General features: G+C 39.5%; 2 protein-coding genes across 5 annotated transcripts in view; both read right to left on the bottom strand.

The window, feature by feature from the left end:
* The window catches only part of LOC140488136 (acyl-CoA dehydrogenase family member 10-like), a 60,516-nt gene extending 53,440 nt beyond the window's left edge, over positions 1 to 7,076 (bottom strand). The window contains exon 1 of one of the 3 annotated variants that reach the window (XM_072587950.1): positions 6,986 to 7,076. The gene's annotated coding sequence lies outside the window, so the exon portion shown is untranslated. Of the gene's footprint in view, positions 1 to 6,776 lie in introns of all 3 variants that reach the window. The other 2 variants (XM_072587951.1, XM_072587949.1) reach the window with 2 other exon arrangements.
* A 16,064-nt stretch (positions 7,077 to 23,140) lies between these two features.
* Positions 23,141 to 27,508, bottom strand: part of LOC140488134 (sodium- and chloride-dependent GABA transporter 1-like) — a 75,468-nt gene continuing 71,100 nt past the window's right edge. For both annotated transcript variants that reach the window (XM_072587946.1, XM_072587947.1), the window contains one exon: positions 23,141 to 26,615. In XM_072587946.1, the coding sequence (XP_072444047.1) occupies positions 26,466 to 26,615 (150 nt within the window). In that variant the 3' untranslated portion in view covers positions 23,141 to 26,465. The remainder of the gene's footprint in view (positions 26,616 to 27,508) is intronic.

The following is a 27,508-nucleotide window of genomic DNA, read 5'->3' as shown; positions in this document are numbered from 1 at the left end:
TGACCAGATGGGCCAATGGGCTGAGAAGTGGCAGATGGAGTTTAATTCAGATAAATGCTAGGTGCTGCATTTTGGGAAAGCAAATCTTTGCAGGACTTATACACTTAATGGTAAGGTCCTAGGGAGTGTTGCTGAACAAAGAGACCTTGGAATGCAGGTTCATAACTCCTTGAAAGTGGAGTCGCAGGTAGATAGGATAGTGAAGAAGGCATTTGGTATGCTTTCCCTTATTGGTCACAGTACTGAGTACAGGAGTTGGGAAGTCATGTTGCGGCTGTACAGGACATTGGTTAGGCCACTGTTGGAATATGCGTGCAATTCTGGTCTCCTTCCTATCAGAGAGATGTTGTGAAACTTAAAAGGGTTCAGAAAAGATTTACAAGGATGTTGCCAGGGTTGGAGGATTTGAGCTAAAGGGAGAAGCTAAACAGGTTGGGGCTGTTTTCCCTGAAGCCTCGGAGGCTAAGGGGTGACCTTATACAAGTTTACAAAATTATGAGGGGCATGGATAGGGTAAATAGGCAAAGTCTTTTCCCTGGGGTCAGGGAGTCCAGAACTAGAGGGCATAGGTTTAGGGTGAGAGGGGAAAGATATAAAGAGACCTATAGGGCAACTCTTTCACACAGAGGGTGGTATGTGTATGGAAGGTGCTGCCAGAAGAAGTGGTATAACTGCAACATTTAAGAGGCATTTGGATGGGCATATGAATAGGAAGGGTTTGGGGGGATACGGGTCAGGTACTGGCAGGTGAGACTAGATTGGGTTGGGATAACTGGTCGGTATGGATGGGTTGGACCAAAGGGTCTGTTTCCATGCTGTACATCTCTATGACTCTATTTAGGCAAATGTATTAAAGGATTACAGAACCAAGACAGGTGGATGGAGTTAAGATACAAATCAGCATTATCCAAGAACAGCCAAATATTTCAAAACATTTAATGGCCTACCCATATTCTTAATATGAAAATGAACCTTCCAGCTCAGCAAGCAAACCTACATCCAGAACTTCAACCTGAGCTACAAATCTTCCCAAAACTCACTATAAATTTTTTTAGTGAACTTTGTTACAGTTATCCCAGATGTCACACTATAACTATAGACACAAAATATGTTTAACTGAAGAAAGACATTTTGGAGCAAACCTGGATTAAAATATCTATTTCCTTCAACAGTCATGCTGAATGACACTCTTACGTCAGTCCTGGTTCTTTGTGACACTTCCACTCCTGATTCAGGTTAGGTATTCAATCCCCATTGAAACAGCTGTATAAACTGTCCAAGATGTAATCTCTCAGAAGGGATTTTAATGCTCTTTCGCGGGTCTGTCTAATGAGGAAAGGTTGAGTAAGTTGGGCCTTTACTCATTGGAACTTTAAAGAATAAGAAACCTTAGTGAAATATATAAGATTCTTGGGGACTTGACAGGATAGATGTGGAAAGGTTATTTCCCCTTGTGGTGGGACAGACTATGACCAGAAAGCATTATCTCAAAAGAAACAGGTTACACATTTAAGACAGAGATAAGGAGGAATTCTTTTCTCAGTGAACAGTGAATTCTGTGGAATTCTTTGTCACAGATGGCTGTCAAAACTGGGTAATTATGTATATTTAAGGTTGAGACAGACATTTTTAAACAGTACATGAATCAAGGGTTATGGAGAAAATTCAGCAAAGTGAACGTGAGGATTCTCAGATCAGCCATAATCTCATTGGTCACTTAGTTTAGGATTGGTTGTAAGGTGAAATAACCTGAACTAGATGATCAGTGTGATGTCCAAAGCTCCCTTTCAAAGCTGGTTTGAAATATGACATGATTGTTCTAAAAATCAATTATTACAGCTAGCAGACATCAGCCAATGGCAGGGAAATGGCATTAGCACCTGTGGGCTAGCATGTGCCACCATGCCAACCTTGGCATCAGGCACCAATAACCCACTGATATTAACAAACCATATCATCACCTGAATGGCACTTGTAGTAGTACCTGCCTCTCACAAATTGATCCCTTGAGTGAAAGTGCACAATATGATGGTACCCCACCCAAAGGGATATGATTTGATGCATGTGTATTATCTTACTCAGATGGAGTAATGCTCATGCCAACAATATTTTTGCTTTAAAATGTAGCCTTTAAATTTGCCTGCCCATTACGTATGATCTTTCACAATCAGCAAAGTCTCCAGGTACTTTAAAGTGATAGAGAAGTACAGCATGGAAACAGACCTTTCAATCCAATTCATCCATGCCGACCAGATATTCTAAATTAATTTAGTCCCATGTGCCAGCATTTGGCCCATAACCCTCTAAACCCTTCCTATTCATATACCCATCCAGATGCCTTTTAAATGTTGTAATTGTACTAGCCTCGACCACTTCCTCTGGCAGCTCATTTCCATACATGCACCACCCTCTGCGTGAACAAGTTACCCCTGAGATCCCTTTTAAATCTTTCCCCTCTCACCTTAAAATTATGCCCTCTAGTTCTGGACTCCCCTACTCCAGAGAAAACACCTTATCTATTTGACCTACCCATTTGACCTATATCATGCCCTTCATGATATTATAAACCTCTATAAGGTCACCCTCAATCTCCGATGCTCCAGGGAAAACAGCCCTAGCCTATTCAGCCTCCCTGCAGCTCAAACCCTCCAACCCTAGCAATATCCTCATACGTGTTTTCTAAGCCCTTTCAAGTGTCACAACATCCTTCTGACAGGAGGGAGATTAGAATTGCACACAATATTCCAAAAGTGGCCTAACCAATGTCCTACAGCCACAATATGGCATCCTAACTCCTATACTCAATGCTCTGACCAATAAAGGAAAGCATACCAAACACCTTCTTCACTATCCTATCTACCTGCAACTGCACTTTCAAGGAATTATGAACCTGCACTCCAATGTCTCTTTGTTCACTAACATTCAACAGGACCTTACCATTAAGTGTCTCAATCCTGCCCTGATTGGCCTTTCCAAAATATAGCACCTCACCTTTATCAAAATTAAATTCTATCTGCCACTCTTTGGTCCATTAGCCCATCTGATCAAGATCCTGTTATACTCTGAGGTAAACTTCTTCTAAGTCAATGGAATATTTTTTGTAGTTATTGTTTAGCTGTAGGAAATGCACATTATAACTAAAAGTAAAAGGAGGTCCCTCTCAGAGAGGTGGGGTCATCATCTCTAACCATTCTTGTTGATTCTAAGTGCCGCCGTTCAATGTTGACAGTCCTGTGCCTGGCTCTCAGTTTCTCACAATCCCACTTCCTTCTACAAATTCACAAATAAACTGTGCACCATCCACTGATTCTTCTGTGATCAGCCTGTACAAGTGAAACACTGCTGCAATCTTCACAGGTAGTAATTCTTTACAATGCAATCAGGATAACATACAGGAAATCATCTGTGCCCATCTATTCTACCCAGTTATTTTTAATTACTTTTTCTAAAATATAAACCAAACACCATATCACATTTTTCTGAAAAATAATAAAAAAAAGGAAGTGATGGCCTCATGTATTATCGCTGGACTGTTAATGGAGAGACCTAGGTAATGTTCTGAGTACCCAGATTTGAAACCAACCACAGCAGATGGTGGAATTTGAATTTTTAAAAAACCTGGCATTAAAAGTTAAATGATGGTCATAAATCCACTGTTGACTGTCAGGAAAACCCTATCTGGTTCACTAATATCCTTTAGGGAAGGAACCTGCCATCTTTGCCAGGTCTGGCCTACATGTGACTCTAGATCCCCAGCCATTAGGGATGGCCTAGTCAGTGACACTGTCATCACATGAACGATATTTTTTACAAAAATATCATTCTAGTTTTTGCTCATGTCTGGAATTATATCTTGAGGTATCATAACTTGGTAATTCACAATACAACATTACAATGCGCTTTCCAGTATATTTTCATCATTTCATACAGTGTAACCTGAAACCAATGGTTGAATTCAGTGTGTGGCAGCTTTCTTGTATGCTGCATCACCCTCAGGCATTCACTTTGAAGCACACCATGAAAAGAGAGACAGTGAATTACTCAAACTTGGTATCAGTATTACAAATTAGAAGAAAATCTCAAACCTGTACACATAAACTGCATCATAAGAGCATAGTTCTAGATCCTAACCTGAAATATTAAGCGTGTTGATCTCTCCAAGGATATCGTCTTTAAAATCACAGAGACATATAGCATGGAAACAGACCTTTCGATCCAACTCGTCCATGCTGACCAGATATTCCAAATTAATCTAGTCCCTTTTGCCAGCATTTGGCCCATAACCCTCTAAACCCTTCCTATTCATATACTCATCCTGATGCCTTTTGCATGTTGCAATTGTACCAGCCTTGACCACTTCCTCTGGCAGCTCATTTCTATAAATGCACCACCCTCTGCATGAACACGTTTCCACTTTAGTTCCCTTTTAAACCTTTCCCCTTCTGCCTTAAACTTCTATCCTCTACTTCTGGACTCCCCTACTCCAGAGGAAAGACCTTATCTCTTTGACCTACCCATGCCCTTCATGATTTTATAAACCTCTATAAGGTTACCCCTGATTTTTTTTCCTGTTTTCATAATAAATATAACTTTGTGGTTCAGACTACTGCAACCACTAGGACTCATAACAGCACACAAACCAACAGCCACTCTCAGACAACAACTCACCAGGATGAAGGACCCGATATCCAGCATGAGCAAAACCAATGTAGTGTACAAAATCCCATGCAAGGACTGCACAAAACACTACAAAGGACAAACAGGAAGACAGCTAACAATCCGCATCCATGAACACCAACTAGCCACGAAACGACATGACCAGTTATCCTTAGCAGCCACACACTCAGATGACCAGCAACATGAGTTTGACTGGGACAACACGACTATTATAGGACAAGCCAAACAGAGAACAGCCAGGGAAATCCTAGAGGCATGGCACTCATCCACAGATTCAATCAATAAGTACATTGACCTGGACCCAATATACCAGCCACTGCAACGACAGCTGGAACTGACAATCGGAAGCAGCAGATACAAATCACTATAAATGCCGGAGGAAACATCACAGAAGCACTTCACAGGAAGCTCCCAAGCACTGAAGATGTCATCTAGACAGGGGACGAAACATCTGCAACACAAATTCCCTCGGCGAACAGAACCACAACAACTTTATAGAAAAAATATAGAAATTCCCCACCTCACTTATTCACAGTTAGGAACATAGGAGCAGCAGTAGGCCATTGGGCCCACTGAGCCTGCTGCACTATTCAATTAGATAATGGCTGATCACCTATCTTAATATGATATTCCCACATTATCTCCCTAGATGTTCCTAAAATTCAGAAATCTATCAAATTCTGTCTTGAACCAGTTAAATGACTGTAAGGCGTTCCAAAAATTCAACTACTGAGAGAAGGAATTCCTCATCATCTCTGTCCTAAATGGCCAGTCTATGTCTCAGTTCTAGAATTACTAATCAAGGGAATCAATCTATCCACGTCTACCCTGTCATGTCCTGAAAGAACTTTGTAATTTTCAATTAATTACCTTGCTTTCTTTGAAACTCTAGCAATTACAGGTCTGGTTTTTCTCAATCTTTTCTCATAGAAATTCTACGATCTCAGAGATTAGTCTGCTGAACCTCTGTTGCACTCCCTCTTTGGCAACTATGTTACTCCTTATAATAAGGAGACCAAATTTTCATGTAGTTTTCACGATCTGATCACAACATGCGATTGCAAAAGAACAACTTGACTGTTGTACTCAATTCCTTTGTGAAGGAGGCTAATATATATTTGTTTTCCTAATTGTTGGCTGCACCTGCATGCTGGCTTTTAGTGACACATGTATAATGCCACCCAGATCTCTTTGGACAACTAGAATTCTGAACTTCTTGCCATTTAAGAAACACTTTTGTCTTTTTTCCATTCCAAAGCAGATATGTTCACACTAGTTCACATCATCTTCCAGTTGCTGTGCTCTAGCCCAATCACAGAGCCTGTCCAAATCTTTCCATTTCATAAATCCATTTCATAAATATGTTGTCCATACCCTATCATATTATTATTTGCTTAGTACCTATTTATAAGATCCTTTATAACATACGCTAATGCTTTTCTTATAATTGACTTGATCTGTAGTTCTCCATTTTCTCTCCTACTCCCTTCTTAAATAATTAGCTTACATTTGCTACTTTTCCATCTGCAGAAACCATTCCAGAATCTAATATAATTTTAAAAGAAAACCACCAAAGCATAATTATCTCTATGGCCACCTCCTTCATTATCCTAGGATATAGCTCATTTGGACCTTCCAGTTTTTTCTTTGAGTACTATCTCTTTACTAATATCTACTTCTTTCAGATCTTCATTTTCACAAGTCCTTTGTTGCTAAGATCTTGCTTTGTGAAGACACTGGTATTGTTTAGTTTGAGTATTCTCGATTATAAATTCTCCTGCCTCCACCTGCAATGTATCCACATAATCATTGCTAATGCTTTCCTTTCTATGAGCGAAAAAAAGCTTTTCCAGTCCCATCTTTGGGTGCAAAATTTATATTCTCTTTCGCCTTATCAATTTATTGGTCATCCCTTTGCCACACCCTGAATTGCTACCAATCTCCCATCCACTTTTTCTGGCAATAATGCACACCACTTGCTTTTATCTAAAACAGTCTTTAACTTGTTGTTAGGTTCACTTATTTTCATTCATCTTGCTATTAAAACAAAAAAAATCAATGCAACAGCATTTTTCAAAATCAACTGAAACCTTTCTCACGTTTTTTTTTCCCAATGTCAGATCTCACGTTGAGAATTTAGTTGTCATTGTTACTTGTCACTAGATAAGGTTTTAAATTAAAGAAACTTCTGTTCCTTTAATTTCAAACAGATAACGTTGCAGCACGATGGTGTACAATCGCAACTCCACGTTCACTGAAGTCTCTCATCGTTTAATTCCACATTTGTACTTAAATTGGGATTTGTCACCTTTGCCCCCGAGGAAAGTTCAGGTAAACAACTCAGCCAACATTATTGCTCGCGACGATAACGCCAACGTCCCACTGACATCATCACGCTGCGACAATGAAATCTGTATACGTCATCACAGCGACAGCAACGCCACAAACCCCGACGGCTTCGCCACGCAGCGACATCGGCGCTGACGCTTCTCCAAATCGCTCCTCCGCCATCTTGGGAAAGGAAGGCCTGTCATTCGGAGAGAATTTGGCATTGGAACAGAATATAGATTTTTCTCAAGAAATCGGAGCTGAACAGAATAAAACAAAAGGGCGAATTCACATTAAATATGTACCTATTCAAAAAAACCCGTTAAGAATGGAGAAGCAGGGTCAGAATGTGGGGCTTTATCATAAAGATGTTGATTGAAATCCCAGTCCAAGGACACAGAGGCTGGGTAACTTCACAGAATTCTTATCCCACTCTCCACTATGTTGTTGACTGCTTTCCAATTGCATCAGTACTGTTGGGTTCTTGTCAACAGTTTTCGTTATCCCGAATTGCTATTGCACCCATTCGATAAAAGCAGTTTGTCCAAAACTCCAATTCTAAAGCTTTTCTGAGACCATTACTGGAACATTCTGCTGTACACTTTTAAAAGACAAAAATGCTGTAGATGCTGGAATTCAAAGTGGACAGACAGGAGACTGGAAGAACACAGTAAACCTGGTAGCATTAGGAACTTTGTTGTTGCAAAACTACTGTACAAAATTCAGAGGGATATAAGTCATTTATAGAAAGGTGTGGATTTAATTACAGTCAGCATAGATGTTAAGGGAATGCCATGTCTGACTAATCAAAATTAATGTTTTGAGAAAGTAACAAAGAAAGTCAATGAGATCTAATTGACATGGATTTTAACAATGCTTCATAACAGCCTCACCTGGAAAGTAAGAAACCATGGGATCCAAGAGCAAGTAGCAATTTTGATCCAACATTGGTTCAGTTACAGAAAGCAAAAGTTAATGTTTATCAAACCTTTTTTTTGTAACTGGCAGTCTATTTCCACTGCTTCTCACAATACTAAATGCTAATTTTGACTTGCACACAAAGGACAGTAGAGGTTTGGAACTCTTTTCCACAAATGGCAGTTCAATTGTTAACTTTAAATCTGATAAAAAAATTATTAAGCAAAAGTACTAAGGGATGTGGGTAAGAATATGGAATTAGGCCACGGATATGTCATGATCTTATTAAATGGTGGAACAGGCTTAAAGAACTGAATGGCCTTCTCCTATTCCTATATTCCTAAATGTAGGGAAGATGATTAAGAAGTTTTGCAGATGTGCAAACGTTGGTCATGTGATTAATAATGCCAGAAAAAAACCCTGTAGGCTTCCAATAATATACTCAAGGACAAATTAGAAGGGAGTAAAGTAACAAATAGAATTTAATTTAGAGGTGTGTGGGGAATACATTTTGGTAGAACATACCATGCATTGAACACAAATTGTAAAATACATAGAATTGTAGAAGTAGGGGGACGGGAAGGTATACTTTTTTTAATTATCAATGGTGTAGAAAAGAGCAGGAGGGTCTTGTCACAATTTAGGCTGGGGCTTGAAACAATGTTGGGAGATAAAGATGTAAATGAAAGCATTGTGTGAGAACGTCTGGAATCTCAGTACTGATGGGCTTAATAAGGAGTGCTGGGAAGTGAGGAACATGAAGGGAAAAGTAGAATGGGGTGCCCTTAGTTACCTGACTGGCAGGCTGGCTGTCTCTCCTTCTCTTGCCAGACTCTGCCAAGCACATCCTTACCTTTCATCCTTGTGCAAAATCATGAATGTGTAACTGAAATGGAAAAGGATTTTGACCACACACAAAGTGGGGAGAATAATTGTATTTTCCTCCTGTCTGTGCATGTGGATTTCAGGCCTTTCAATGGCCAAAGGCCTGTACTGTGCAGTACTGTTCTATGTAATTTAATTAATCAAGCACTTGTACAGCACAGATTGAACGTGCTGCCTGAACTGCTGTGCTCTTCCAGCACCACTAATCCAGCACAGATTGAAGACATTTGTAATAGTACCCTGCTACTCATTGTCCAAATTGTGGGTTATAAATCCTGGTCACAAGCAATCTTGAACACATTGTGGTTCTGTTCGCCAAGCTGTGAATTTGTGTTACAGATGTTTCGTCCCCTGTCTAGGTGACATCCTCAGTGCTGGGAGCCTCCTGTGAAGCGCTTCCGTGATGTTTCCTCCGACATTTATAGTGATTTGTATCTGCCGCTACCGGTTGTCAGTTCCAGCTGTCTGTTGCAGTGGCCGGTATATTGGGTCCAGGTCGATGTGCTTATTGATTGAATCTGTGGATGAGTGCCATGCCTCTAGGATTTCCCTGGCTGTTCTCTGTTTGGCTTGTCCTATAATAGTAGTGTTGTCCCAGTCGAACTCATGTTGCTTGTCATCTGTGTGTGTGGCTACTAAGGATAGCTGGTCATCCAACTAGCCACGAAACGACATGACCATGACAAAGACAGTCCAAGATCTTGTAAGGTCTACAAGGGCATTCTTTTCTTCTTACCTTGAACTGGGAGGATTCATCAACATGTTTTTGTCTGCACTTCTTTCTTGGGTGATGTGGGGAACAAAGTATCTAATCCTACCACACTCTCAATTCCCTACTGTATTTGTTTATCACAGCTTGCACTGCATACATCAAAATAAGATCCCCTATTTCAAAGGTCTGTAGAGAAACATTCCATGATTCTTCTTGTTGGGGTCCCTGCTAAACCTTAATGTGTGTGGTGTGAACACTGATTGCTCATATTATTAAGCACTTGTTCTGTTTCTGTCATTCACTTCACACAATTGTGGCCATGATGCTATGATAACTCATTGACTATAAATTTACTGAAAATAACAAATGCTGGAAATCACAGTGGGTCGGACAGCATCCATGGAGAGAGAGCAAGCTAACGTTTCGAATCTAGATGACACTTCATTGCTGAATTGAAGTGTGGAGCGGACAGTATTTATGCTATAGTTTGCGGAGGAGGGGGAGTGAGTGCAGAGTGTTGGTGGAGAAAAGATGTTGATAGTTTAGATTAAGTGATCGGAATATGAAAATGGCAGAACAATGATGTATCTAACTGCCAGATTGGTAAGGACAGACAGTCCCACTGGAATGGGGAGAGGGGGAGAGGACATGATAACAGAATGTAACAAGCTAAAGGAAAAGGAAGAAATGGGAGTTGGTTCACAGTTTGAAGGTGGTGAACTCAATACTAAGTCCAAAAGGTGGCAAAGTGCCTAGTCTGAAGATGAGATGTTGTTCTTCCAGTTTGTGCTGTGATTCACTGGAGCACTGCAAAAAAACAATGATAGACATGTGGGTATGTGAGCAGCACGATACGGGAAGGTCGGGGTCATGATTGCGCAGAAAACAGACGTGTTCCACAAAGCAGTCACCCAGTCTGTGTTTGGTTTCTCCAATGTAAAGTAGGCCACATTGGGTGCAGAGAATATAATATATAAGATTAGATGAGATAACCCACTGTCTCAATACAAATGGGAAACTAAGACTGCTTGCAGAAGAAATGTCCTGAAATAAAGGCATAATTGGGAGACAGCCTGTTTCAAACAGACAGCTAACACCAAATGTAACAAGGAACAGAGGAGCTACTTCTGATAAGACTTGATATCTCCAGTGTATTCAATGTTGGGGATGAAAGAATCTAAAGAGTCATCAATAATGTCATGCCACAGACTTGAAAGCGAGAAAATTGTATAAGAATCCAACATCAGAATAATTCAACAGCAGAACTTTGAAGAACGAGACTATACAAGGATCAAACCTTGGACACTTCCAGAGATAGAAACCATTGGTGGAATTGTAGTTACATTTTTGTCCATATCATGAATATGGAAGGACCAGGAGAAAAGTTGGTGATATTTAGACAGAGGAACTTGAACTTATCGACCATTTCCACCCCAGCACCACCAATACAGGGGTGTGTTCTCCACTCCGCTTCCTGAAGTTGATGACCAGCTCTTTTGTTTTGCTGATATGGAGTGAGAGATTATTGTCTTTACACCATGCAACTAAGGTCTCGATCTCTTTTCTGTACTCTGTCTCGTCATTGTTTAATATCTGCTGTACTGTAGTAGTGCTATCAGCAAACCTGTAAATGGAGTTGGAGCAGAATTTGACTACACAGTCATGAGTATATAAAGAGCATATCAAGGGGCTGAGTACGCGACCTTACGGGGCACCGGTGTTGAGGATTATGGTGGACAAAGTGTTGTCACCTAAACTTACTGATTGCAGTCTGCAGGTCATTGAATATGCAATTGCAGAGAGGGGAGCAGAGTCCTAGTCAGGAGTTTGGAGATGAGTTTTGTTTAAATCATGGTGTTGAAGGCAGAGCCAAAATCAATAAATAGGATTTTGACTTGTCCAGTTATTCCAGGATGAGTTTAGGGCCAGGTAGATGGCATTTGCTGTTGACTTATTGGCAACAGTAGTGAATCAAGGCAATTTGGAAGGTTGGAGTTGGTGTGCCATTTCTAACCTATCAAAGCACTTCATCATGATGGATGTCCAAGCCACTGGGTGGTAGTCATTAAGGCATGCTGCCTGGTTCTTTTTTCCTCAGTACAGGGATAATAATGGTCTTCTTGAAGCAGGTGGGAAACTGCAATCGGAGTACGGAGTACAGAGAGGTGGAACCACGCAGGATCGGAGTGCACATCTGGGCTAGTTGCTTTCCGTAAGTTCACTCTCAAGAAGGCTGATCTACAGTAGTGATTGGGGGTACAGGTGCATGTGAGGCTTTCAGGGCAGGTGACATCATTTCACTGATGTTCTGTTCAAAACAAGTATAGAATGCATTGAGTTCATCGGGGAGGGATGCATTGTTGCCACCGATTCTACTGAACCTCACATTGTAGCCTGTTTATATTGTGTAAGCAATAAACTTTAAATAATGGTTTCAGTACTTCTCTGTCTGTGAGATTTCTTAATAAGTAGCCAAATTGTGATTTACCCACAACAATTTCCAATACCTTTTTTGTCTTGTGCTACTAAGGTATTTAGAAATATTTTTCTACAATCACCATGCTACATATGGACAATTTGTTCCTATATACTGCTGGCAAATAAAGCTACATGTTGCTCACTTCTCGCAATTCCTCATTCAGTGGTGCACATATCAAAGCTAGTACTGCGTTTGGCCAATTAATTACTTAAAACTGTTTAAATGTCTTCTCTACTATTTTGACCGATCTTTAAGTGTTACGATATGTACCGTTGTGTCTTAATCTGACTATCAATTTCAGACACATGACGAATCATGGATTTTACTTTCCTTTCATGGAAAACCAGTAATTTTACTTCCACTTTACACCTTTCTGCATGAAAGGAAAACTGGGTGACACATACAGGGCAACCTCAAATATCCGAACGACACGGATGAGAAGTATTTTGTTTGGACAATTGAATGTTCGGATAACACAGTTTACCCAAGCCTCTAGTCTTTGAGATCTTGTTTGGATAATCCAAAATTCGGATAATCGATGTTTGGATAACCAAGGTTGTTCTGTACACATTCTTCAGATGTCCATGGAGAGGTAGAAGGCTGAAGAAGGACAGGTTAGGAAAGCGGGCAAAGATGGAATACAACATGGGAATGTGTCATGTCATGCATTTTGCACTCTCTATCAAAGGTATCTTTTCGTATGAAACATCTTCACAGGAAAAAGAATGAAGATGACCCAGGGAGATCTTTACCCAGATGAAGAAAGACTCTGGAGATAACAGCCGCTGTGTGGTTTTGAGATGAAGTTGATGTAATTTTAATAAGTGGTTTATTGGAACAGTATATTGTTATAGAGTTGGAGGAAGGTAATAAGTAGTTGAGAGAAGTGGGGGCTGAGAGTTGTGAATAGTTAGGAGAAAGTGAGGACTTCAGATGCTGGAGATCAGAATTCAGAGTGTGGTGCTGAAAAAGCACAGCAGGTCAGGCAGCATCCCAGGAGCAGGAGAATCCATGTTTTGAGCATCAGGAATGAGGCTTGTGGGCTGTGGGGCTGAGATAAATGGGAGGGGTGTGGGGCTGGGGTGGGGGGGGGGGGTAAGGTTGCTGGGAAGGTGATAAGTAGATGAAGATGAGGAGTGGAAGTGATAGGTCAGAGGGGAGAGTAGAACATATGGGTGGGAAGGAAGGAAGATGGGCAGGAGGATCAGTCAAGGGGACAGTACTGCATTGGAAGCTTGGGACTGGGATAAGGTGGGGGGAGGGGAGATGAGGAAACTGGTGAAATCCAGTGGCTGAAGAGCTCCAGGGCTGAGAGGATGAGCTGGGGGTTGCAATGCATGGCTGAAGAGCTTCAGGCCGTCCATTACACCTGATGTGGTCTCCTCTACATCAGGGAGACAGGATACCAACTTGCAGATCGTTTCACCGAGCATCTCTGGGACACCTGCACTAAACAACCCCACTGCGCCATGGCTCCCCACCCACTCCACTAAGGGCATGCAGGTCCTGGACCTCCTTGATTGTCTAACGCTTACCACCCAATGTCTGGAGGAAAAATGCCTTATCTTCCACCTCGGACCCTGCAATTACACGGGATCAATGTGGATTTCACCAATTTCCTCATTTCCCACCCCCCCCCCCCAAATTTATCCCAGTCCTAAGCCTCCAACTTGGCACCACCCCCTTAACCGGTCTTACCTGTCCATCTTCCTTCCTTCCCACCCATTAACTCCACCCTCCCCTCTGACTTATCACTTCCACCCTGCACCTTTGTTGTGAATAGTTGTTTAATGTTCACTTTTAGAGTTAAAGAATAAATTGATACTATAGCACTTAAAATAGTGGAATTTGGGAATTCTGTCACTCATATTTTAACAGATTACAAGGCAAGGTGAGCTTTTCTGAGTCTGGATTAGTGGTGCTGGAAGAGCACAGCAGTTCGGGCAGCATCCAAGTAACTTCGAAATCGACGTTTCGGGCAAAAGCCCTTCATCATCCTGATGAAGGGCTTTTGCCCAAAACGTCGATTTCGAAGCTACTTGGATGCTGCCTGAACTGCTGTGCTCTTCCAGCACCAGTAATCCAGAATCTGGTTTCCAGCATCTGCAGTCATTGTTTTTACCGAGCTTTTCTGAGTGTTTGGTTTAATTAACAGAAGGATTCACTGCCGTGTCATAACAATACTGAATGGCCTGGACAGAGTAGATGTTGGGAAGATGTTCCATTGGAAGGAGAGACTAGGACCTGAGGGCACAACCTTGGAGTAAGGGAAGACCTTTTAGAATGGAGATAAGGAGAAACTTCTTCAGCCAGAGAGTGGTGAATCTATGGAATTCATTGCCACAGAAGGCTGTGGAGGCCAGGTTATTGAGTATATTTAAGACTGAGTTGGGTTCTTGAGTATCAAGGGGATCAAGGGTTACTGGAGAAAGTGAGAGAATGGGGTTGAGAAATTTATTGGCCATGATACTATGGCGGAGCAGACTTGATGGGCTGAATGGCCTAATTTCTGTTCCTATGTCTTATAAAAGGTGTTTTATTAGATTCCATATAATGTAAGAGCAGGCATAGGGCATTTAGCCCATTAAATCTGCTCCACCATTCAGTGAAATTATAGTTGATCGGATAGCCTTCAACTTCACTTTCCTGCCTTCTCCCCATAACTTCTCTCCATCGTGTTAAAGGTTAAAGGGTGGTGAAGAATTTGTCAAATGTGTTCAAGAAAATTTTCTTTATCAATGTGTGGATGGTTCTACTAGAGAAGGAGCAAAACTAGACCATCTCTTGGGCAATAAGGCAGGATAGGTGATTGAAGTAAAAGTCGGGGAACACTTTGGGTCTAGCGATCATAATTCTATTTGTTTCAAAGTGGTTGCGGACAAGGATAAGTCTTTCATAAAATTTAAAGCTTTTAATTGGAGTAAGGCAAATTTTAATGGTACGAGACAAGAACTTTCAAAAGTTAATTGGAGTAGACTGTTCACAGATAAAAGAACATCTGACAAGTGGGAGGCTTTCAAGAGTGTAGGGATGATGAGAATTCAGAGACATTTTGTTCCTGTTAGAGTGAAGGGCAAGGTTAAAGAATAATGGATGAATAAATACATTGAGGTTCTAATCAAGAATAAAAGAGAACCTTAAATATAGACAACTTGGTTCAATTGAATCTCTTAACCAATATAGAGAGTGTTCTTAAGAGAGAAATCAGCAAGGCAAAGAGAGTATACGAGATAGCTTTGGCAGCAGACAAGGTTAAGGATAATCCAAAGAGCTTCTACAAATACATTAAGAGCAAGAGGGTAACTTGAGAGCAGGTAGGGCCTATTAAAAATTAAAGTAGTAATCTTTGTGTTAAACTCCAGAAGATGGGAGAGACACTAAATTAATATTTTGGGTCAGTTTTCACAATGAAGAAAGAAATGGGGTCCAGCGAATGCAGAGACATAAACTCTCATGTTTTAAAAACAGTTCACATTACAGGAGAGGTTGTTTGGGAGGTCTCAGAGAATATAAATGTGGACCTGATCTAATGTATCTCAGAACATGGTGGGAAGTAAGAGGAAATTATGAGACCCCTTGCAGAAATATTTGCATCATTTATAACTACAGTGAAAGGCCTAATGACTGGAGGGTGGCTAATAGAGTCATAGAGGTGTACAGCATGGAAACAGACCTTTGGTCCAATTCATCCATGCTGACCAGATAAATCTAGTCCCATTTACCAGTTTTTGGACCATATCTCTCTAAACCCTTCCCATTCATATACCCATCCAGATGCCTTTTAAATGCTGCAATCATACTAGCCTCCACCACTTTCTCCAGCAGCTCATTCCACACACACACACACCACTCCCTGCATGAAAAGTTACCCCTTAGGTCCCTTCTAAGACATTCCCCCTCACATTAAACCTATGCTTCCTAATTCTTGACTCCCCCACCTCAGAGAAAAGACCTTTTCTCTTCACCCTATCCAAAATATTTTTGCCTTTTTAGACTTGCCTCGTATTTCTAATATGTGGGTATGTATGCTGCTTTAGTTTTTCTTCTCATGTTTAGTAATTAATTAACTCAAACTTTTTCATAATTCAAGAAAGCCTGGCCTATTTGGTTTGTTTAAAATAAAAGTTCATTTGGGTCTAGAGGAAAGGTACTCACAAGGGAAGGGATCATTTATAAAAATAGATACTAGGAATAGAAGTAGGCTATTCAGCCCTTCAAAACTATTCCACATTCAACAGGATCATAGCTAATCCTCTATTTCAACACCATATAAATGTGGATACATTTTTGTCCTCCAAGTCCTAAATGGCTTACCAATATTCTGAGACAGTGATCCCTGGTTCTAGATTCGCCAATTTGCGGGAACATCCTCCTTGTTTGTGGTTTGCCTAACCCTGTTAAAATTTCATACATTCTCATCTTTCTAAACTCTGGATACAGGTCTACTCAAACCAAGCTCTCCTCATGTGACAGTCTTACAAACGTAGCGAATCAGCCTAGCAAACCTTCACTGTATTTCCTCCATACCTTCTTATGTAGGGAGACCAATTATAGCTTAAACATACTGCAACCAACCAAAGGAACTGATAAATAAACAGCCAGTTCATTCCTCACCTTGGGAGCTTACTAGTTTCAGGTTTCCTTTTTGGAGGAATTTTGTCAAGCACAATTAGATATTTTGCAAGAATAACTATATTTTTTGGCATTTAAGTTGGAAGTAGTTCCGAAATGAGAAAGCCATTAAGAATGCTAAAACAGAAAAATCAGAGGAGGCTGTAGTTGCAAAAACAAACATTGTGGGAAGTAATATGACACAATTACTTTTGTGTTCCCAATTGAAGCATAGCAAGAAGCAGGAACCAAGCAAGACACAGCAGCTTTGACTGGAAGGGAGAGAGAATCAAAACCTCTCATGGAGGTGTTCACAAATTTACAAGAATTTTGTTTTGTATCTGCAGGCGCGGTAAGCAGAGAATCAATGCTAGTCATTCTTGTTCACCATCTAGTGGCTAAACAAAGAAGTGCAGTCAGAAGTTCAGCAGGGAGGTACAGCAGCACAGAAACATGTGAAATGGAGTGGGAATGGGGCAAGGTGAAAACCAAACATAACATAGAATAAATACTTCATTGGAGAAATATTTATCCTGAGCAAGGATTATTTTATTCAAATTAATGCAGTGGGGAAAGAAAGAATCCCATCATTCTCTAATTTGGCTATGCATTGTCAAACTGAAAGGAGAGAAAATACTTAGGTACAGGTTTAAAGCGTTCCTATATATACCATTCATGATGCTGAAATTAACATATTCACCTTTGTGGTGTCTCCTTTATAACATCTTGATGTGAACCACCTGTACTAACACTGCGTGAGTCGTCAGTTTATACTGCAGTTTTAAAATGTATGCATAAATGTCTAAGTGCTGAGATAGTGTTTCCTTCCATAAAGATACATGCTAAGTGATCAATACGAATAGTAGGTAATTATTTGTAGTAACAGAGTGACAGCAGCTAAACTGTTTAGTCATTAGAACAGCATAGACTGGAGTTGTGCACCAGTACCATGCAGACTCTGTGGGAAATTGAAATCTGTTGGAAAACCCTTGTGCATCTGGAATTAACCAAAAAAAAAGTACCTTAAAATGTGGGGCATTCCAACTCTTACGGTTAATAGTTACGCAAGAAAAGTTAGAGGATTAAAAACAGACTCTAAAGCTTGGGTAAGTATGAACTGACCCTCTGACTCACCACTGACAATGCCACCCCAGCCCACAGAAAAACCGAAGTGCATCTCTTTGGACTCCTAACTCATGTCCTCAGATACAAAAACAGCCCCCACCGCCTCCGCCTCTTCGGACCTGACACCCACAGATCCTGCCAAACACAACATTCTGACCCATCATAGCACTCAACTTATCTAGCACCCTAACCACTCCTTCACCCACCTGCCATGTGAACTCTCCCCTGCTTCACCCACTTGGCACCCTACGTCCTTCTGTAACACATACTTGCTTTTCCAGAGTCATTGCCGGAGTGCCTTAGGGACCTTTAACCTGAAGAGTGCAGCAGGTGTTGTAAAAATGAGAATGCCTTGGCCTGTAATTCTACTCCTGTGCTGAGTAGCTTTCCCCTTTGTATCTCTCATGGATGCATTCAAAACTGACTCTGACACTTGGCCAGAAAAATCGCAAATGGGTAATTTTAAAGAGGGTTAACTGTTGGTTGAATCCGTTCACACAGTGATCAGAATAGCTGAGCTAACACCAACCTCACCCTTAACAGAAGCTCTGCACTAAGTCCTCCTAGATGGTGATAATGTAGCAATATTACTGGAATAGTAATCTAGAGATGCATGATAACGACATTTGAATTCAGTTATTAAAACCTGAAACTGAAAGTCAGGCTGAGAAATGGTGACCATGAAACTATTATCAATTGTCATAAAAATGTTCTGCTGTCCTTAGCTGGTCTGGTCTCCATGTGACTGCAGAACCACAGCAATGTGACTGACTCTTTACTGCCCTCCAGAATGGGCATCAATTTCAGGTCTTATTAGTGATACTCACATCTCAGCAAAGAATAAAATAATCCTTAAAGAAATTAAACAGGGATAAGTATGGAGCTGGAGAAATGTATTAGGGTCAGGGCAGTTTAGCTTTGTGAAAAGGGAAGTTATCAGTCCAACACGCACAAATGTCAGCTCATATATGAAACCAAGAATACAAGGTTTTGCTTTGAAAGCATAGGTATTAAATTTTACATTGATGCATAATATATTAGATATGTATTAAAAAGCATACACAGAGCATTATATTCCAAAGACAGATCTTGTTTAACCAGTAAATTATACTCAGCATCCATTTCTACCAATAACTGATTTTAGTGTGTTTGCCTGCTTACTCTGCCCTCCTAATTACCTTGACCACTCTTCCTTCCAATTGCACCAATCTCATTGATGAAAAAGATACATGGAGCATTTTTTCAAGCAATTACAAACAGGTCTTGCACCCTAGCAGAGTCCACATGTTGTACCTTTGTTTAAGTAAGGTTGTAGGCAGAACCAGAGAAAGAAAGACTTGTGAGTCTGACTTTGGTTGTGGGTAAATTGTTGAAGGTGATTATAAAAGATAGGATTTATGGACATTTAGAGAGGCAAGGACTGATTAAGGATAGTCAGCATGATTTTGTGTGATGAAAATCATGTTTCACAAACTTGACTAAGTTTTTTGAGGAAGTTACCAAAAAGATTGATCGTGGCAGAGTAGTAAATTTTGTTTATTTGGATTTTAGTAAAGCCTTTGATAAGGTTCTGCGTGATAGACTAACTAATAAAGTTAGGTCTAATGGTGTTCTGGGTGGCCTTACCAATTGGATACATAATTGGTTTAACAGCAGGAGACAGAGTAATGTCGGAGGGTTACTTTTCAGACTGAAGGCTTGTGACCAGTGGTGTTCCACAGGGATTTATTCCAGGTCCTCTCTGGTTTGTCATTTATATAAATGATTTTGGATGACAATATAGAAGGCTCTGTTAGTAAGTTTGCAGATGACACCAAAATTGGTGGCATTGTAGACAGTGAAGAAGGTTTTCTAAGATTACAAAAGGATCTTGATCAAATGGATCAATGGGCTGAAAAATAGCAGATGGAGTTCAATCTAGATAAATGTGAGGTATTGCACTTTGGTACAGCAAACAAGAGTAGGGGCTTACACAATTAATGGTAGGGTCTTCGATAGTCTTATAGAACAGAGGGACATAGGGGTGAGGTCCATAACTCTTTTGAAGTTTGCGTCACATATAGACAGGGTGGTTATAAAGGTGTTTGACAGACTTGCCTTCATTGCTCAACCCTTTGAGTCTAGGAGTTGGCAAGTCATGTTGAGGTTGTACAGGACATTAGTGACACCTTTTCTGGAATACTGTGTCCAGTTGTGGTCACCCAGTTAATGGAAGGATATTATCAAGCTGGAGAGGTTTCAGAAGAGATTTCTCAGGATGTTGTTGGGTATGAAAGGCTTGAGTTATAAAGAAAGGCTGGGACTTTCTTTTCACTGGAAGAATAGGAGGTTGAGAAACGATCTAAAATAAGTTTATAAAATAATGAGATTTAGAGATAGAGCTAATGGTAGTTGCTTTTTCCCCCCTAGGATGGGGGTTTCAAGATTAGGGAGCATATTTTTAAGATGAGAGGAAGCAGATTTCCAAAGCACATGAGTCAGTTTCTGTACAGGGGGTGATTCGCTTCCTGAGAAAATGGTGGATGTGAGTATAACTACAACTTTCAAAAGACATCTGGATAGATATATGAATAGGAAAGGTTTCGAGGGCTATGGGGCAGGAGCAGGCAGGTGGGATTAGTTTAGTTTGGGATTATGTTCGGCATGGACTGGTTGGACTGAAAGGTCGGTTTCTGTACTGTATGACACTTACTCTAGACTCTCCATTCTCTTACCAATTAAAAATCTGTCTGTCTCAGCCTTGAATATACTTAATGACCCAGCCTCTAAATCCTTCTGCAGTACAGAAACCAACAGATGCAATAACCTCAGAGAAAAAATTATTTTCATCCCTGTCTTAAATGGGCAATTCCTTGCTGTGAAATTATACCACAGTGGTCCAGGACTATACTGCAAGGAGAATCAATCTCTTTGCATCTACCCTGTCAATTCCCCTTAGAATCATTAATGTTTCAATAAGGTCTCCTCTCACTATTCTAAACTCCATCGTGTACAGACCTCAAGCTCTTCTCATAAGAAAAATCCCTCTATACCCATATCAACTAGGAAAACCTTCTCTGGACTGCCTCCATATTTTTCCTCAGATAAGGGACTCAAACTATTTCAATATTGAAGAGGGCCAAACAATGTAATCCAAATCCAAAATAATATTGAATTATAATAAAAACAAATTTGAGGAAACAGAGATCAGACTCTAAAATATGCAAACCAGCTTGCATATGGTGTGCTGATGTCATCATTAATTAACAAGAGGCATGCTCAATTACTTGCAAGAAAAATGCCAAAAAGTGAATGTTTTTCCTGTTATACCCCGGAAGGTATAGCTCTAATTTTAAAGATATGCTCCCATATCGGAGGGATGGACAAAAATGTTGGCGCAACCAGTTATGTCAACATTCCATAAATGAATAACAAAAATAAACTCTGGACTTTCACTAGAGAAAATATTTCGTCTCCCCTCAATTCCTTTCAACATATTATAAACCTCAAATCATTAAATCATCCTTTTGTATTCCCTGCTTTGTGGAAGATTAGCCTACCTTACACCATAGTCCTTTTATCCCATATCATTCTGCTGAATCCACACTGTACAACCTGCAAGAGAAATGTATTTTTTTTCTGATGCGCAGTGCACAGAACTGAATGCAGTGCTCAAGTGGGTTCTAAGCAGAGATTTACATAACTAACAATTACATTATTTCCATTGTATTCAAACCCCCTTAATTCCATTAGCCTTTTTAATTCTCATTTTTTCTATACGTTCACAAGCTTTTCATGATTTCTACCTTTGGATCCTTAAATTTCATTACACCTTTTACACAGTTTCTATCTTCTTATCATTTATAAAATACTTTTAACAAGTTTTCTCAGGTTCAGCCTGGTTTACCTCTCACTTTCCCAACTCAGGAGGACAGACAGTGACAGTTCAACGAGGAAGTATTGGGCATACTTCCTTGCTTCTCCTAACTAAATAACTTTGGTTTCCTTTACCTTACTTGCAAAGAGCTTGAAGGAATGAAATGTAGCAGCAGTGACAGTTGATTATCAGGGCAACGAGCCACGACAGTTACACCACACACCTAATCCCTAAAAACAAATGTGGTCAGTCAAAGCAGGAAGTGTTAGCATCTTGTGGGAATACATGCCATCCATCAGTAATAGCTTCCCCTCACTGTTAAAGTTCATAAATTATTTGTCAGAGCAAAATGGTATACTTTACATCTGATCCTTCACTTTACTGTAGTTCAACACATCTTTGTATACTATTTGTTTCCAGAAAATTCATAAATTTGAATTGATATTCCATCACATCCACTGTGAGCTACTTTCATACTTGTAAAAAGATTCCAAACTAATAGACCACAAAAATGAAGAACCCCACATTTTTAAGCAACAGGGAACTAAGGTCCCAGGAAACAGTAATGTTAAAATAGTGCTTAGCTGAGAAAGTGAGTAGACTAGATGTAACTGAATATGTCAGGCAGTGGGGAGGAATGTGGAATAAATAATAAAGAATAATAAATAATAAGTAAATAAGTAATAAATAATTTCTTTGTGTTGAGTGAAGCACAATTGTTTAAACAAACAATAAGGCAGATTCCATTAAATATAAAGTACCAAATATTACATCAAATGTTAGTTTTATAAATTAATTCTTTTTCCCATTTGTAGATTTTAACAGGCACCCGGTCTTCCTTTGAGTAAATCTATGTGATTGGAGGTTGGCTTGAAGACAGTAGAAATCAATTTTACGTTGTCCTGCAGTTTGAATTTATTAATACACAAAAAGTAATTCAGATAATAAATACTACTTGAGAAGATGGCAGTTAATTCTTGTATTTCTGGGAACAAGGAAACACCATCTGTGGAAAAGGAACTACTGGACAGACCTAAATACTGGAAATGAGAGGATGGATTAAATTTGAGTTTGTAATTCTGTGTCAAAAGCTATTTTGATGTAGAGCCTGGAAATTCCTCCAAAAGGAAATTTGTTTTGGGGCAAGGAATAATCAAGTTCATGAAAAAACAGATTGAAGAAAATGATTAGAAAATCCAAATAGGTTTTCCCAATAGATCATAAGTCAAGAGAGATAAACACATTTATTTTTTCAATTGCGTAGAATTGTCCAGAATTGTTTTTTAGAAATTGATGATTGCAAATTTATTGCATGAATGTTACTTTAACAGTCTGGGTAGTAATGGCAATCAAAGAATGATACTGGTGAGATCTCACAGTGACTTGGCTAGAGTTGATGATGCTTGACATTTATAATTAAAGCAAATCCATTGCATCTATTGTAATCAGATTTAAAATGTATAGTGTGGTTTATAATATGCTTTGTACATATTAAACTGTTAACACATTTCAGGCCATAATCCTAAATACATACAAGACTACAAGATCATAGTTTTTACATCATTTGTTAATTTATTTTAAAAGGCAATTCTTGAAACGTTTTGCAAAATAAGTACACTTTCCAAAAGTTTAAACTTGAAATTTACATTTGCCAACACTAGTTCAATAAAGGTCAGAAGACAACCAGGTAAGAAAGAGACACATCATTGCAGATACATCTTGCCCCAATATCATCTACTAATTACTGCATTATCTAATATGAGAAACTAAAGCTGGACAGATGTAGAAAGCTCTTGTCAAATCCTCAAACATCTTGTAGAGCTGGACAGAAATGTCCCAGTTCCTCCTGTACTGAGGAAATTACTCAGTGTTGCCTTTCCCCACATATTCACCTGCCTCAGAAGTTGACCGTATTAGGAGGGGAGTTAAAAAGGTGTGGCAATATTTTGAGGTTTGTATTCTAGTGGATAAAGGATTTTTGTTTTTACATATGATAAAGTGAAAGGTTTACTGACTTTGTTTATCTCTCCAGAAAGAATGGGATCTAGATCTCCCTGAAACAAGGTTGACATTAGGCCACTATTGATACACACCTAACCACAAACTAAGTTGAAAGTTATATAAATTAATGTACACTGGAAATTCATTACTTTATAAATATAATACCCATTGTCACAGCTGTGACTGTAAACACATGATACTCCATTACAGACTAAACTGTATTCAGGAATGTAATGAAACAACATAAATGCAGCTCAGGTTTAAAACACAGAAATGACATGATAAAGTATTATTATCAACAAAGTTATTTCCTTCCCTCCCAAAAAAAATGTCAGTACAGTCAAATAAAAAACTCGAATTCCTGAATTTTCTGAAATTCCAAAATTTCCGGACACATACCAGGCAAACTCAAATGATGAAGACAGTAGTTTTAATAGTAACAACAGGTTTATAGGCTTTTCTTAATAAAAGTTTGAAAACTAAATCTTAAATTTAAAGGCAAATTAGAAATGAACAAGAAACAAACTCATAAAAAAGCGCAACTTGATTTTATTTGATAGTGAGTTGATGACAATCTGAGAGGCAGGTTCAAAATGAAATGAGGGCTCATTCCTTTTTGCTATCTCTAGTTGAGGATAAACATCTTCAAATTTCTCCATCTATCAAATAAAATCTCCTCATTCTTATTTAGCCACAACATGGTTGTGAGACTATTGTTGACTCTCTTCCATAAAACTGCTTCTGGAAAGCTGGTAAGAATTGTGCGATTGAAGGCATTTCTTCAACAAATCCAAAATCACCCATCAGCTGAAATAATTTGTCATTCCGGAGATTAACGTACTTTCACCTCCATTCAGGAGTTACACACAACTGAAAGATAGCCTTGCATTTGTATGCATTTTTCACAACTATCCAATATCTCAAAGCACTTCATAGTCAAAGTACAGTGCACAATTGGAAACACATCTAATCTATGTCCCAGCACTTTACATTTGTTTATTTAAACCTGCAAATGGCGGTTCTAGATCTTAGATTAAAACAATAAATATTTATTTCACTTTGTTGAAACCTAAAAATTAGATTGCATGCTTACATGGTTACCAACGACAATGAAAGTAGATTTTGGATCTAATTTTAAAAAATACATTCAAGTTTAGTTTCTAACAAATTATTTTAAAGCACTTTAACAGATCTTTAAGTTGTTGAAGCAGGCTGAAGGACAGTGTTAGCTGCTTTGTGAGACTCCCAGATTTAAAATACTTTTTGGTGGTACCATCTCTCCCCCCCACTCCGAGATTCAAGGTCAAGTGTACAGAATCTACGCTGCATATTGTTGTGAGATGATGTGGAGGTGCCAGTGCTGGACTGGGGTGGACAAGGTCAGAAGTCACACATCACTGGGTTATAGTTGAACAGGTTTACTTGAAGTCACAAGCTTTCGGAGTGCTGCTCCTTTGTCAGGTGAATCTGGTGTCATGTGACCTTTGACTTTGTCCAGTCCAACACTGGCACCTCTACATCCTGAGGTTCAATTCTTTGGATGCCAGACATTGTCTGGTAACACACTGAAGGTTATGGAAAGTGAAGGATAGAACAGCTTTACCTACCTAGATTCATCATCCATATATTAATACTTGCATCAGGGCAGCCCTAGGATAATGATCAGCAGAGGGAACACTGGCTGATTTCCCTTCATAAACTCAGGTATACCAAAGCCAACTGTAGCTCTGGGCAAGATTAATCATCTGGACATATTCGTAATCAACTGGAACAGCAGGAGAGGTAGTAGCTACTAACAATGGGGAGTCAACAAGGAGTTGACAATGAAGGGCAAACAGCATACCCACTCTACAGCTCTAGTAAAATGGAATGATTTAAAATTTGTTTAGACATTTTAGGTGAAGGAAGATAGAAATTTCTATGATCTCTCATTAATAGTAAATATCTCCCTCTTTGGTCCCAATGCAATAAATACTATTGAGTCTTTTTTAACATCCTAATCGTAATTTTTAATTTTAAATGAGATTGATCTTTGATTCTGTTAGTTTAAACAATTGTCATACAGAAATCAAATTGGCATGGTGGTAGTCAATAAAGGTAGGTCTCTGCAGCTTTGAGGGACATAGTAATTTTCAAGGAGCAAATGGACATGTTAAAACTGAATAATTTTTATCTAGGACATAAACTTCACAGTTAATATGCCATCTTTGTAATGTACCCTCCAGCAATGATGAACTGCCAAGCTCACTGCCAATAACAGCCCTGGGAATCTTTTCATACAGAAACAGAATATAATTATAGACATCCAAACAATTCCAAGACAAGCGAGTTTTGAGAACATTTGTAGCTCAGGTTGAGGTGCTGGATGTAGGTTTGCTCGCTGAGCTGCAAGGTTCATTTTCAGACGTTTTGTCACCTTCGGTGAGCCTCCGGATGAAGCACTGGTGGTATAGCCCGGGTCAACACACTCATCTTAGGACAAGCCAAACAGAGACATGCATGAGAATTCCTAGAAGCATGGCATTCTAATAGGAACTCTATCAACAAATACATTAACTTGGATCCCATTTACGACCCTCTGAGAAAAAGATCAGGAAGTGACATCACAACTCAAAAGAAACCCAAACACATAAACAGAAAGTGGGCTATACCACCAGTGCTTCATTTGGAGGCTCACTGAGGAGGTTACCTAGTATGGTGACAAAACAAACCTTCCAGCTCAGCGAGCAAACCTACATCCAGAAATTCCATGACAATTAAATTTGTGACCATAGCACCAAAATGTATACTTTTTTTTTGTCTTAAAGTCATGCCAGTGTAAGCAAGGAATATTTCAGTGAAACTAATTTTCCCCAATACATCTTAATTATAAATTATAGACTAGTATCTTCTGTGAGGTCATTGCTGTCAATATGGGTAATAGAACATGAAGGTCTGTATATATCAGACTTCAATTTGACTATTTGGTCCTGGTTTTCTGTTGGAATTACATCAGCAACTGGAGATATTGAAGAATGAAGGCGCTGAAAGACAAGGGAAGAAAACTTGTTTTATTTACTTTTAACATGATCTACTGAAAGCTCATAAACTTTATGACCCAGATTTTTCACAGCGTAGCCCAATGTCTTGCTGCAACCTCCAAAAGGAGGACTCTCCACAAATTATACCCAAGATAACCTTTAGTCTTTTATATCATTCTGCCTGGCTTTCACCAATTGTCTCATGTATCAGCTTGATCTTCCACAATAAATTTAGGCATACTTTCCAATACTTCAATGTTGTCTTTCATTCCTTTAGGAACTGAATGTGGACATTATTTCACAAATACCAGTAGCCTGTGAAAGATTAGCCAGTGCTCCTTACCTGGAATTGAATATCATGAGTTGCTACAAATTCCTGATTACTTTGCTTACAACTCTATATTATGTTACTTCGCAATTTAATTTCGAGCACACCTTCTTCTTTCCTAAAGACCTCAGTAGTTATAGGAATGCAAGTTGCATTCTTCGCCTCCACAAATGTCCACTCTTTATAGTAAGGTCCTTCTGTTAACAGTAGGAGAAATTTTAGCTGTTTGAACTCCAGCAATATCCAGTGCACACTTGGTGCAATCTTGGCACGCGTCAAACTGAATATAAGTTCTGGATTTGGGTTGCGTGGCGAGTAGACCTACAGGGAGGGGCCATGCATTCCTTTGCTGGCAAACAGTATCATGTGTGGAATCCTCACCACAGATTCATAAGTATGGAACAAAAATGGAAATTGCTGGCAAAACTTGCCAGGTTTGGCAGCATCTGTGGGAAGAAAGCAGAGCTAACATTTCCAGTGCAGTGACTCTTCATCTGAACACAGACATGAAGATAAGCTTCTGCATACAAGTAGGAGAAAAAATGGTTGTAAAGCCATTTTAAAAAGT

The sequence above is a fragment of the Chiloscyllium punctatum genome, chromosome 17 (assembly GCF_047496795.1).
Source record: "Chiloscyllium punctatum isolate Juve2018m chromosome 17, sChiPun1.3, whole genome shotgun sequence".
Classification (NCBI taxonomy): domain Eukaryota; kingdom Metazoa; phylum Chordata; class Chondrichthyes; order Orectolobiformes; family Hemiscylliidae; genus Chiloscyllium; species Chiloscyllium punctatum.
Note: the sequence above shows the minus strand (reverse complement) of the source record. Positions and strands in the feature narration are given on the sequence as shown.